Source organism: Mastigoproctus giganteus, chromosome 10 (assembly GCF_048544385.1).
Source record: "Mastigoproctus giganteus isolate SK-2022 chromosome 10, ASM4854438v1, whole genome shotgun sequence".
Lineage (NCBI taxonomy): Eukaryota > Metazoa > Arthropoda > Arachnida > Uropygi > Thelyphonidae > Mastigoproctus > Mastigoproctus giganteus.
In genome coordinates this window covers 210,826,448-210,839,135 of record NC_143584.1, presented here as the reverse complement: position 1 = coordinate 210,839,135, position 12,688 = coordinate 210,826,448, and the positions used below count along the sequence as shown (strand labels likewise).

Below are 12,688 nucleotides of genomic sequence, written 5' to 3'. Positions count from 1 at the left end.
TTGTTTTTGGCAGCCGATTTTTTTTTCAATTGTAGGAAAGAGGTTGGGGTGGTGAAATCTTTATTTGACTGGTTTTTTTTAAGGGTGAATGTGAGATTTTGCCTTGGTTTTCTTTCTGAACTGCTCATCAGATCATTCAGTTTTATTTTGTATGTCTATCTTATTTTAATGTCTGGTCTTAGAAAACATTTACTTTAAACCTCCTATTTTTATTTTAATGCTTTTCTGTTTTTTTTTTTTTCACTCTCTGTTTGCAATATGCGTAGTAAGATATAAATATATAGGAACTGTAATTTTTACACACAAAATATAATCAAAATGTAACACATGCTCATGGACAACAACATTAAGTGAAATGATAATAGCAAGAAAGAGCAACATCGCAGCACATGGGTTTCATGCATATAACTTCCAATTTTTACATGCATGATGGTGGACAAGGTGTTAAATAAATGTGCTTATCTTGAAATGCACACTGTAAGATATAATGTGTATAAGTGCTTGATTAATTTATTAAAATTTTAAAAGTATTACACGGTTGTATTCTTAATTTATAAGTGAGGATAAGCATACACTTTTTGAAATTTCAATAAATCCATTAATTACTTACTGACTTTAAACAATGGGAGCTGTAACTACATGTAGTTGCAGCTCCCATTTGCCCACAATTGTGCAAGACTAGTCCTGGGCGAGTGTTATACCAGCAGGACACTTCTCTTTTGTTAACCTGATATTAGAAAAAAAATATAGCTTTCCAGTGGAATCGATTAAAGAAACATTAGTCATTTCACTTTATGCAAAAGAGGTTCTTCACAAAGTGGGGTTATAAATATATGTCAATGAGGATTAAAAAGTAAAATGAAATATTAACACAAATGCGGTTATTAATCTGAAAAAATGAGTGGATGAATTAAGTCCCTATTTGTGCTCCACCATGATAGTATCTAGGTCTGATTCAATTACACCTCAAAACTTTCAGTTTTGCCTTCAGGAAAAATTCAGCATAATTTAAACTTTTATTGTGTATAAAGTGGCATTAAATAATTTACCGAGGTGGAACTCCTGAAAATGAAGCAGACAGCAGTAAAAGGTTAAAATGTGCTGATTCATCGGAAACAAAGCAGTCTGTGAAACAAGTATGGATTTGCTTTGTGTGGCTGATTCAAACTGAGTTACATATTTTAACAGCATTCTAACATGCTATAACAAATCATTGTTAAAAAGTGCTGTATAAAGCAAGATATGGTGCTATATTAGATTAATCTGGCATCTTTTGTTTCTTATCCTAGAAATAGATTATAGGTTTTCTCTGTGTAAATGTATTTTTTTAATTGATTTGACTGAATATTTTTAATTCAGATATTGAGTTGGTTTACTTTGATTTCAATAGAACAACTTACAACAGAAATGATGAAAAATCCCGAATTGCTTGCAGTTCTACAATCACGACTTGGTTCTATGATGAATTCTCCTCAGGCTTATATTGCTAGGTAAGCTTTATTGATTTGACATGTTAGACTTATTTAAAAGGGGGGGGGGGGTTGATTGGGTTTTGAGTTACAAATGATCGGATTTGATTAATGCGCATTACATGAAATGATGCGCTTTGTTTCCTTTACTCAGTTAAAAATGATTTCCGAGGCTCTGTGGTTCATAGGTACCTGCCATCTTTTTTGAAAAATTTATAAAAAGTATTTTTAGAAGCATGTATGTGTGTTGAATGAAATAAAAAAAAGTGCAAACAAGAAGGCAGAAAAATGGGGAAGCAGCAAATGCTATGCAGAGTATGGACAATGAAGTGAAAAAAAGAAAGGGAGATAGTACAATAGAAGTTAACAAAAAAAATATATAAAATAAGTGAATTTTTACAAAACTAGCCTCTCTTCAGGTGTCAGTGGCCAGGATTGCAAGCTAACATGTCTTAATTTAATTTCTGATTTAAACCACAAGAAAAAGGGTAAAAAACATAAAAATGAGAATGAAATTTTTTTGTTTCTGAAATAGATGAAAATAATTTTTTGTAAACGAAAAAAAAAAAAAAATTTACAAGGACTAAAACGGGGGTTTTAAAAATGGCTTGTGAACTTTACAGTTGACACTATGAAGATAAGAAATTAAACTGGAATTGATAACTGAAATTTCTGGAGACCCATAACCAATTAGTCTAATCCAAGTAAAGGTAGAGATTTGATAGCAAAGTAAAAAAAAAAAAAGTAGTTTTAAAATAAATAAGATAGGCAAAGTTGCAAGCAACCGCTTGCAAAAAAAAGTGGCATATAGATATAAAACCAAATAATAGTGTCACCGGGCAATTTCTAAGAGTAAACAACATGTAAAAGAATGGAAAAAAATTATTTACATTGTAAAGACACTTGAGGAAAAGGTGACAACATAACTGTACACAGGACAAAACAAAACTAAATGTGAATGAGATACAAATATAAAATTATACAACAATGGCACTTAAGATATGCAACAATGGCACCCATTGATAATTTTCAGAACTTGGGGTAGGGGAAACATTGCATAAAGACCAAAATACTCAATTAGTCAAACTATTAAATGTATGTTATATACGTAATGTACAAGCCTAGAGTAAAAATGTGAAATAAGGTGATAAAGTGAGATACAACCAGATATAATGTGGACAAATAGATAGTTGGATGAAGTGTGGTAGTATTATATACCTGAAAAAAAATAGTTACAAAATAAGCCCAAAAGTAGGAAATTTAGATCAGTGCTTGGTAGAAACAGGGGCCAAAACATGTAAAAAATCACAATCAGATACATGATGCAAACCACACACACACAAAAGTAATACAATAAAAAAAATAATAATGAGAAATGTTAATGGTTTTTGGGAAAAAAAAATATGGTTGATTATACACTGGTGTGCAAAATTTAAGGACCAGTCAGGTTTTCACCTGTAGCTTCTTCTCATAGGAGTGGCCTGGATATGGGAAAAGCATACCAATGGAACCCTGTGAGGTACAGAAATGATGAAGGAAACAACACTGACACAACAGAAACAAATCGGTACAGAGGGACTTTATTCAAAAATGGCAACATAGCACTGACTGCCATGATACAGATGCATCACTGATGAAGATGGAACAAAGAGAAGAGGTGGTCCTCAGTAGGAGATATGATTACCCCTAATGTCGATGCAGGCTTTGCACCACCTGTCCATACTTAGAACAATGTTGTTGATAAGTTCTTGCAGTAACATTGTCCATTCCTCTGTCAGCGCCATCTTCAGCTGGTGAACATTTTCTGGTGGGTCTGGACGTGCCGCTAAGCATCTCCCCAGAGCATCCCATATGTGTTCGATGAGATTTAGATAGAAGGAACAGGCAGGCCAATCCATGTGAACAATGTCTTCTTTTAAAAAGCATATCAACAGTTGCAGTGTGATGGGGTGTGGCGTTATCATCCATAAACACGAACTTGGGGCCAATGGCACCTCAGTACAGTCGCGTGCACCGGTTACAGTACTGCCTTCCAGTATCTAGAGTTGTGTACATCCATCCAAGATAATGCCTCCCCAGATGAGAACACCTCTACCGCAATATCGATCCTTTCAGTGATGTTTGTGGGGTGATACCGTGTGCCAACCTCTCACCAGATTAGCTGACATCCAGAATCACTGCTGAGACTGAATCTACTCTCATCAGTAAAGAGTACCTTAAGTAAAGATTTTGTGGTTGTAACCTTTAAAAATAGTGTTGATCCTTAAGTTTTGCACACCAATGTATTAAGAGCTTTATGGAAAATGATAATTTCAATAAAGATAAAGGGAAAGAATTGCCAGTTAGTTAAAGAGAAAAATTTTTAAATTTGGAAATAGAAATATTGTAGTTATTACATATGGTAATAATTCTAACACACTGGGAAGTAATGAATTCAGGTAGATGCTATTAGAAATATTGAAAAACGAATGGGATTAATTAACAATTTCATTTCAAAGTTGGAGTCTTTTGTTGTTCAAAGGTCAACTGAAGTATGATTATTAACAATACTAATGTTTAGATCCAAATAATTAGCAGTGTTATTACAGGAATTCATTTTTTCTAGAGTTAGTTTGCAGTGATACAAATAACCAAAATCTTTAATAAAATTTGCATAATTGATTAAATTACTTTTCAGACTGATTGTAATAAACCAAAACTAAATCGGATATTATGTGCTGAGCACTTAGTTGCATGTCCAATTGGATTTGCTTTGCTGAAGCAGGAATATTCTATAGATATCTGGAAAATATGTATTTTTATTCTTCCATTTCATATGTTCAAAAATTTAGAGCAGTGTACAGTTTTCTGATAGATGATATTTTACTACTTACATAGTAGAAGATAAACATTCATTCAAAACAAACATACAGCCTTAAAACTAGATTGAAAGGTGGGATTCCTTTGGATCTGTAGGTTTCATTCAGAATGTTTATAGTTTGTGTCCACTCGAACCACAGTTTACAGTGAAGTACGTTGATCAGGTTTCCACAATCAGTAGCATCCTCTTTATTTCACTTTTACTTCATCAGAAGAAAATCAGTTAAGCTGACCACTATTAAGTCCTTATGTGGCCACGATTTTTTTGAAAATGTATTCTCTGCTACACTTCCATTTTTACTTAAGGTTTTAGTGCATATGTATAATTTTGTTTTAAGACCTGGCATTCGTTCAGTCTAGAACATGCCCCACCAGTGTGATTATCTTTTAATTTTAAATCATAGAACAATTAACACCATTACTTAATAGAAAACACCCTTTGAAAAACTAGTATATTCTGGTGTAGTACTTAAATTTGTTTAGCATTAATAGATTGCTTGTTGATGTGTGAATAAAACTTTAAATTCAAATTTTTAACGTTGTATGTCAAAGTTTGATTAAAAAACCTGATTTTTTTTTTTTATAAGAAAAATTTCCCTTACATGATTATGAAGGAAAAATTATTTGAAATTCTCTATGTTTAACAACAATTATAGAATAAACTTCTTTATTTAGCTTACCAAAACCAGTTAAGCGAAGAGTTAAAGCACTAAAGAAACTTCAACAAGAGTACTCATTTCTTGAAGCAAAATTTTATGAAGAAGTGCATGAGTTAGAATGCAAATATGCACAGCTGTATGCCCCTCTCTTTGAAAAGGTAATATGTGTGTAAAATTGTTTGGAAAATACTTAATTTAATTTTCAGATTTGTGCTGAGGGGGAGCAATATCCTGTTTAATAGGAGGCTGAATAGAACAAATTTTTATTTTTTTTGTTTTACTTTTTGCTAATTAGAATAACCTGTTTTTCTAAAATCATCAGGTCCTTAATAATTTTCATGTAGTTAATCATTTTTTGAAGTTTAATTGTAAATTTTAACTTCATTTGATTTTTACAAAAATAACTAGTAAATAGACCTACAAATGCAAGCTAGATTAATACATAGATTTATCAGATAACAAGTTTCACATTCAGCCTAAAAAAAAAACAATAAATAAATCTCAATATTTCACTTAGACCTCATGGTTTTTAAAATCTTTATTAGAATTTCAACATAGTTTATAATTGTGAAATTTCATTTTTCTGTTAGTAAGATTGTGGTTGCTATTTGAAAGTACTCCTCTTTCCTCCAAAAATTGTTGCTATGAAATTTTTAAATACATGTCCAAGGTTATTCATGTTTGTTTTTTTTTTTTTTTTTTTTATGAAACCCCAAAACGAGAGGTATTAGAACCTATAGTATTCAGTACTGTGCATGGGTTGGAGGTTGAGAAGACAAAAGAAGATATTTGTTGACATTAGACTTGAAATTCTGTGGACTGTAATTTTCAGGAAATATGTATGAAGGAAGGTTTTTCCAGAAAACTGCAGTTGAATGAATAAACAAGGAAGATGAAAAGTTGGTTCAGTGAGTTTGAAGTTGGACTGTAAATGGATGTTGGCTGGTGGCGGCATGTGTTTGGACTGTTGACAGAGAGAACGGGAATTATAGAAGCGAATTCAGAAGAACTGCCCATGGAAGTATCTGTAGAAAAGGCATGCAGTAGAAACAGAATATCTATGAGACTGAGTGGAGTCTGTTAGAAATGAGTCATTTAACCTAACTGCCCTCTTCTGAATGGAATCTAGAAGCCTGAGAGAGGTTTTGGGGGCACTGCCCTAGATGTGGGAATAATATTCCATGGTAGGGTGGATTTGCGATATGTACAGAGTGAACAGCTGTTTGCAGCAGATCCAACAATTTTCACTTGATTAGGCAGGAGTTTTTTTTTTTTATTTATTTATTTGTTTTACTTTACCAATCGAACAATTCTGACTTGGAAATTTGTAAGGCCTGCAATTGTTAAATCCTCTGCTATCAATTTGTAAGCTACGACTAGTCCCAATTCCAAAGTTGTTGATAGTTTGATCTAGAAAAGAAGGCTGTTCTAGTCAGTGTGGTGGGACTTTATTGCTGTGTGTGACTACATGGTGGGCAAGTTAATTTTGTAAATCTGTTAATAAAATGAAGTAGCAGTTTCATCGTTCAGCAAACTGTTATTTACAAGACCATTTGTTGTTTGGGTATAAGTTCCCAGTAACTTTTAATGTCACAGAAGAACAACAACAGATGAAATGAATTTCCAGTCTGTTCTGTTCTTTTCAGCTTAGTGTCTTTTATGTTAAAAAAATTTATTTGGAAATTACCCTTAAGAAGGGTAATAATAGACCTGTATTTCTTCAAAAAAAAAAAATTGACATTTTTGCTGTTCGTTAAGATTTGTTTTATAATTTTTATATTAATAATTTCTGTTTATTTTGTAGCTTGGGTAGAGCTACAAGCTACAAAAAAATTATTTCAGAATTACAGTAAAATAAGTTTTTATATGTCAGGAAAGGAGTGTCAAGAGCAAAGTCTGGTTTAAAAGAAAATCACCCTGTCTTCTCCTTTCTCATAACATGCTCTGTATGGCAACACTGATGTTTTGATTTGTGTGAGGGAACCCCTATTATTGGAAAACGCATTTTCATTCAGTTATGAGCTGTGAATTACAAAATGTGCAAGTGAGTTTTGCTTGTGGATGTTTGAATAGTGGTCATTTCGTGTAGTGGAAAAACTTTCTAGGCTCAAAGCCTTCCTTCGACAGGTTGACAAACGTAACATGTTCATTCTCTGAATATGTGTGTGAAACTTGCTTCTAAACAATTCATAATTTAGAATTGAGTGAAGTTTTGAGTGAAAGTCTTCAGCACACTTTCCATGTGCTGAAGACTTTAACTGAAATTCTGTAATGTTTCTTTTATGTTTGCACTTTTATTGTATTAGTATTAGACAAAAAATTAAAGTTAATGAGAGAAAATAAACAACCATCACTCCTCACCAGGTAACCTTTGAATTTCCCCACATGGCCATTCTCCACCTACCCATGGAAGTAGCTTATTCTTATTCCAGTAGTTAACAGCTTGCTGGCCAAAAAAACTTCTTAAAATCTGATCTAAACCTCTTTCCCATAGGCTTGAAATTTTCAGTTTTATATGGCCCCTAGTTCTGGAATCATAACTGAGAAATTTCATCTTCATTTTACTATATCCCTCCCCCCTCCTATGCAGTGGAGATGTGAATCTATCCCCGATTCATAAAGGGGAATCAAAAGATGACGTGAGTGATTACAGACCTGTTAGCTTAACACCAGTTCCAGGGAAAATAATGACATCACTGGTTAAAGAAGTAATGTAGGACCATCTGGACAGGAATGCAATTGTACTGCAGTCACAGCATGGATTTGTTAAGAGACTTGTCTAATCAATTGGATAGGTTACTGTGATGCAGTTTCCAAGGAACTGGATGAAAAAAAAAATTATCATATAGTTAGGTTTCAGGAAGGCTTTTGATACTGTTGCATATAAGGCTGCTGTTTAAACTAGAGCAATGTGGCATTAATGGCAAGTTACTGCTATGGATAAAGGGATAGTTAAGTGGAAGAAGATAGTGGTTATCAATGGGTACTGCTCTTTGTGGACTGATGTTATCAGTGGAGTCCCCCAGGGTTCAGTACTGGGCCTAATGATGTTTTCAATATTTATTAATGATACTGATGAAGTTATATTGTGCTTAATGTCAAAGTTTGCAGATCATACAAAGGGTGGATAAGGTTAGTAATGACAGTATGCAACTGCAAAAAGATCTAGAAAAATTAAGTCTATGGGCTGAGAAAAAATGGCAGGTGAAGTTTAGCATTGACAAATGCCAAATAATGCATATGGGTAGCAATAATTGCAGAATAAACTTAGCTGTGTGGTACTGGACTCATTCATGGTAGTGGAAAGTGAAAAAGATTTGGGGGGGGGGGGGTAATTGTTTGAGCAGTCCAGACATGCTGCCAGGATAGCTCATGGGGTTTTATTAACGATATACAGCAACTTTGCTAGTAGGATAAGGAGGTGATTATCCCTTTATACAAAGCCATGGTTAGTCCCCATCTACAGTATTGTATACAGATCTGGAGGCCTCACTTTAGAAAGGATGTAGATCTGTTGGAACAGGTGTAGAGAAGGGCAACCCAATTGGTGAAAGGAACAAAAAGGTGCCCTTACCTAGAAAGGCTTTGTTTCTGCAAATTGCATCATCTGAAGACTGGGGTGATCTGATTGAGTTGTTTACAGCCTTCAGTGGATTGAGTAAGCTAAATGTGAATGGTATTTTTTCTCTTGCTGAGACTACACACGAGGGGACATAAAATTTAAGTTGAAGGATAGTTGCAGGATAGATGTGTGGAAGTTTGCCTTCAGTCAGTGAGTGAGTGAGTGGTTGATTGTTGGAACAGGCTTCCATCTGTTTTGGAAGTAGTTGGTTTGAATGAATTCAAGGAAGAACTAGACAAATGCTTGTAGGGTATGAATGGCTGAAGTGTAGGTTTTTTTTTTTTTTTGCTGATGCTATATAAGCTTGCTTTCTTCCATCATTTGCCACTACTACTCTCAGAACCTCAACCATGTTTCCTGCAAGTGCCTCGTTGCCTCTGTAGCCAACATATTAAGGGGCTTTCCTCATATGGATGTATTTTTGCTGATCTCACCAAAGTGGGTTGGCGCCTTCGTAGCCAGGTGGGAAGGAGCAGCAGTGAGTACCACACACTTCTTGATTAGTGACGGGGTTCAAGCCCGTCACCACCAAATACGGAGGATGCGGAAAGGTCAGGGAATGACCACCGCATATTCCGGAGCAATATGGCCTTAGTTGCTAATGCTCCTAAAAACCAAACAACAAACCAAAGTGGGTTGCTTTTTTTTTTTTTTTTACTGTGAAGAATCTTTTTTTTTTTTTGTACATCTTTACAGTTGCCTTATACAGTGGGATAAAGACTTTCCTAAGTTGGATGTTCAACAAATCATAAATACAACACCATTTTATTACTATTAGCCGTGTTTTGCAAGGAATGCTTTTACTGCATCATCTCAATAATAGGGAAAACAGCATGCATCTACCCATCCTGTGTTTCACTCTTTGCGTAGGTGCCAGTCAGTCTCGAATATCCACAGTTATAACTTATTCCAGTAATTAACTTGCTGTCCTAAACAAACTTATTCCAATCCATTGTATATCTCTTGTTTACCCAATCATTTTTCTATCATAGTTTCTTTTGCTGGTATCTCATCATATAACTCACTGTTTTCAAAGTGAGTGGAATATTGACAGTAAGGCTGACTATGTATGAGATGTGTTTGCAAAAGTTCATGGCCTTGAATATGAATGGCTTGTTCAAGAAGACTGGTAACATGTTACTTTTCAACATAATCTGCTTTGAAGTCAATATACTTTTGCCTCTGATGCTGCAGTGCACTGATTCCAGCTGTGAGGAAGGTTTTCTCTTTGGCCTCCAGGAATGCCCCTGGCTTAATTTCATGAAGAGTTTTGTAAAGTCTGGGTATCTGCGTGTTCTGTAATAGAGCGAGGCCTCTATGAATATACTCAGACTTGTCCAGGACAACAGTGCATCGCCCCTTATCTGCAGGCAAGATTACCGGTTAAATGTTTTATCTTATGTATATATTTATTTTTTTTAATAGATTTATTTTAACTAGTTAGTCAGTCATTGCAAGAAACTTGGATGATGTGCAAGGCCTGTTTTCTAATGTTCTAGGGGATTTGCACTAAAAATTCTGTAATGGTATCTGCTTAGATTTACATGGGTATATTTTTGTAAACTACAAAATAGTTTAATATTTGGTTGTGATTTTGGTCATGCACCCTTACATAGTGTGAGCATGCATGACAAAAAACAAAAAAATCCCCCCCACCCCAATGTTCTCAAAGACCATTATTATGTATAGGTACTTGATGATAATTTTATATTATGCAATATCACTTATAAAAACGTAGTACTGGAAATATTTTATATAAAAATTCAGAACTATTAATGATTTCAGAGATTATAGGCTTAGTAGTTTGCAATAAAAATATGTTGAAAGGGGTTCGCAAGTCTAGTTTGGGAACTGCTGCTCTTATACATAATATATGCTTTGTTATATATAAAATACTGAAATTTTTAACAATGCATCATTAGTCTTTCATACTTAGGCGATGTTCAAATATGTTCTTTGTAAATGTAGATTATAAAGTTTCAAGGTTGATTATTTACTTAAATATAATATTTACAGATAACTCTACATTGAATTTTAAGTTGATTGCATTTGCTTCAGCAGAAAAATCATTGCACCTTTTGATAAACTAGTTTCTCCACTTATTGTTTGGGATCTTTGGAGGTCAGGGTCTTCTGTACATATGTTTGTGTTATTTTAATTAATAACATGTGAATCATTTATGTGAAACGTAGTTTTTTTTTCCTCTTCCCCATTTCTTCACGTTTGTCTTTTTTTTTTTTAAAGATCAAATTTTTATTTCTATCTGCTGGTTTCCCTTTCTCACCTCTAGATTACTTGACTTTCTGTGTGTAGAAAAATTTCAGATGTTTTCATTAGTTTATTGGTTGGCTTGATGCATTTAAGAAATCAGCTTTCTACAATGATTGATTCATGATCATTCTTGATTATCATGGATTACAAATTTTGGATAAGCAAATGGATTGTTTATAGTTTGATACATTGAATAATTTAATATAGCATACTGTTTCGATTTTCTTTTTTACCCCAAATTATAGAGGCACCTAATAACTTCCTCTAAAGTTGAACCAACAGATGAAGAATGTGACTTTCCTTCTGACTCCGAAAAAGATGAAGCTGATGAAGTAATTGTGAGTTAATTTTATTACAGAATTGTTTCAATTTTGTGAATACTGCATGCATGCATTATAGAAATAAATACAGTCAGGTCTTGCATAACGTGAGTTCGATTAACCCGTTTTTCAGTTACCGCTATTTGAAAAAATTATACCACTTTTCACTTTACACAATACAAATTTCCAGTTAACGCGATCTTTTTTTGTTATGCGATAGTTGAAAAGATTTGAATTGCACGTCGGACGGGCAATAAACAGACAATTGTCTGCTGCCCGCCTCAGTGTGTTCCATCAACCATCGGAAGAAGATGTGTTACTTAATCGCAGAGAACCTCAAACAAAAGGTTTTAGGTTCTCTGTGATATTTATTTCGCCAGGCCCCAGAGAAAATTGTTGTCAGCTATTGGAAATTGATTGATGAAAAGAGAAAGTCAACACTGTTCAAATATTTCCACAACAGTCATTTTTTCATTGTGTATTTTATGTCAGAGGTTCCCAAACTTTCTCGGTTCACGGCGCCCTTGGTGTCTCAGTAATTTTTTCATGGCGCACCTAAACCAAAAGAAATACCAAACAGTTCCGTTTATTAAGTAGTTAGGTCCGAAACAACTTAATAAGAAATGTTGAAATTGTGAACTACCTCGAGCTAGTAGTTCGCACGGTGTCTGACAGATGTCGAGTATTACTGTTTCCCTCAAATTTAAAATATTCTGTGGCGCACAGTTTGGGAACCGCTGTTTTATGCAATAAACATTTAATTCCATAATTATTTTCATTATCTTTTACATTGTATACAGTTAAAAAGTTATTTTTAAAATTCTTGATGGACATTCCAGAAAGTCAAGGACCAATTATAATTTTTCCTATTGATTATTATATTCGATTAACGCGTTTCCGTTTTGTGCGATGCACTCGCGGGATGAATTAATCGCGTTAATCGAAGCCAGCCTGTATATGTTAATCTGCACTGAGTAGTATATATGAATGATACTGCCTATGCATTGAATTTTAGTTTAGTTTTTTAGTATAAAACATAATTTAGTATAAAACAACCCCTTGCATGCATGCACTCTAATTTCAATATTTCCGCTTGCCCTGATTAAGAACCTGAGGGGTGCATAGATTCAAACTGAATGTTTGCAGCAATCAATGAGTGACTATTGTTGGGCTTATAGTTGTGAATATACAATAATTAGGGTTTGAAATGAACTTTAATCCATTGAAATAATATGATAAATAATATGTGAAATAAAAAAAAATTGTTTTTCAGGCTGTATTTTGGTTTTTAGAATGAATGATTATATATGTAAATGTATGAGGTAGAATAAAAAAATTTTAGGACTGATATTTGTTAAAAATATTTGGATAATTTTTTTATTTAAAAAATTAATTTTGTAACCTAGAATTTAACATTTTAGTTACATTCTTCTAGGTTACAAAACATTCTAGGTTACTAACAGTTTTTTTGTTTTGTTGAAGGGTCAG

General features: G+C 33.7%; 1 protein-coding gene across 2 annotated transcripts in view; it reads left to right on the top strand.

The window, feature by feature from the left end:
- Positions 1-12,688, top strand: part of LOC150079843 (nucleosome assembly protein 1-like 1) — a 103,996-nt gene that overhangs the window by 46,219 nt on the left and 45,089 nt on the right. For both annotated transcript variants that reach the window (XM_090382425.1, XM_090382426.1), the window contains exons 4-6: positions 1,391-1,490; positions 5,004-5,145; positions 11,126-11,218. In XM_090382425.1, coding sequence (XP_090238551.1) covers positions 1,391-1,490; positions 5,004-5,145; positions 11,126-11,218 — 335 coding nt within the window. The remainder of the gene's footprint in view (positions 1-1,390; positions 1,491-5,003; positions 5,146-11,125; positions 11,219-12,688) is intronic.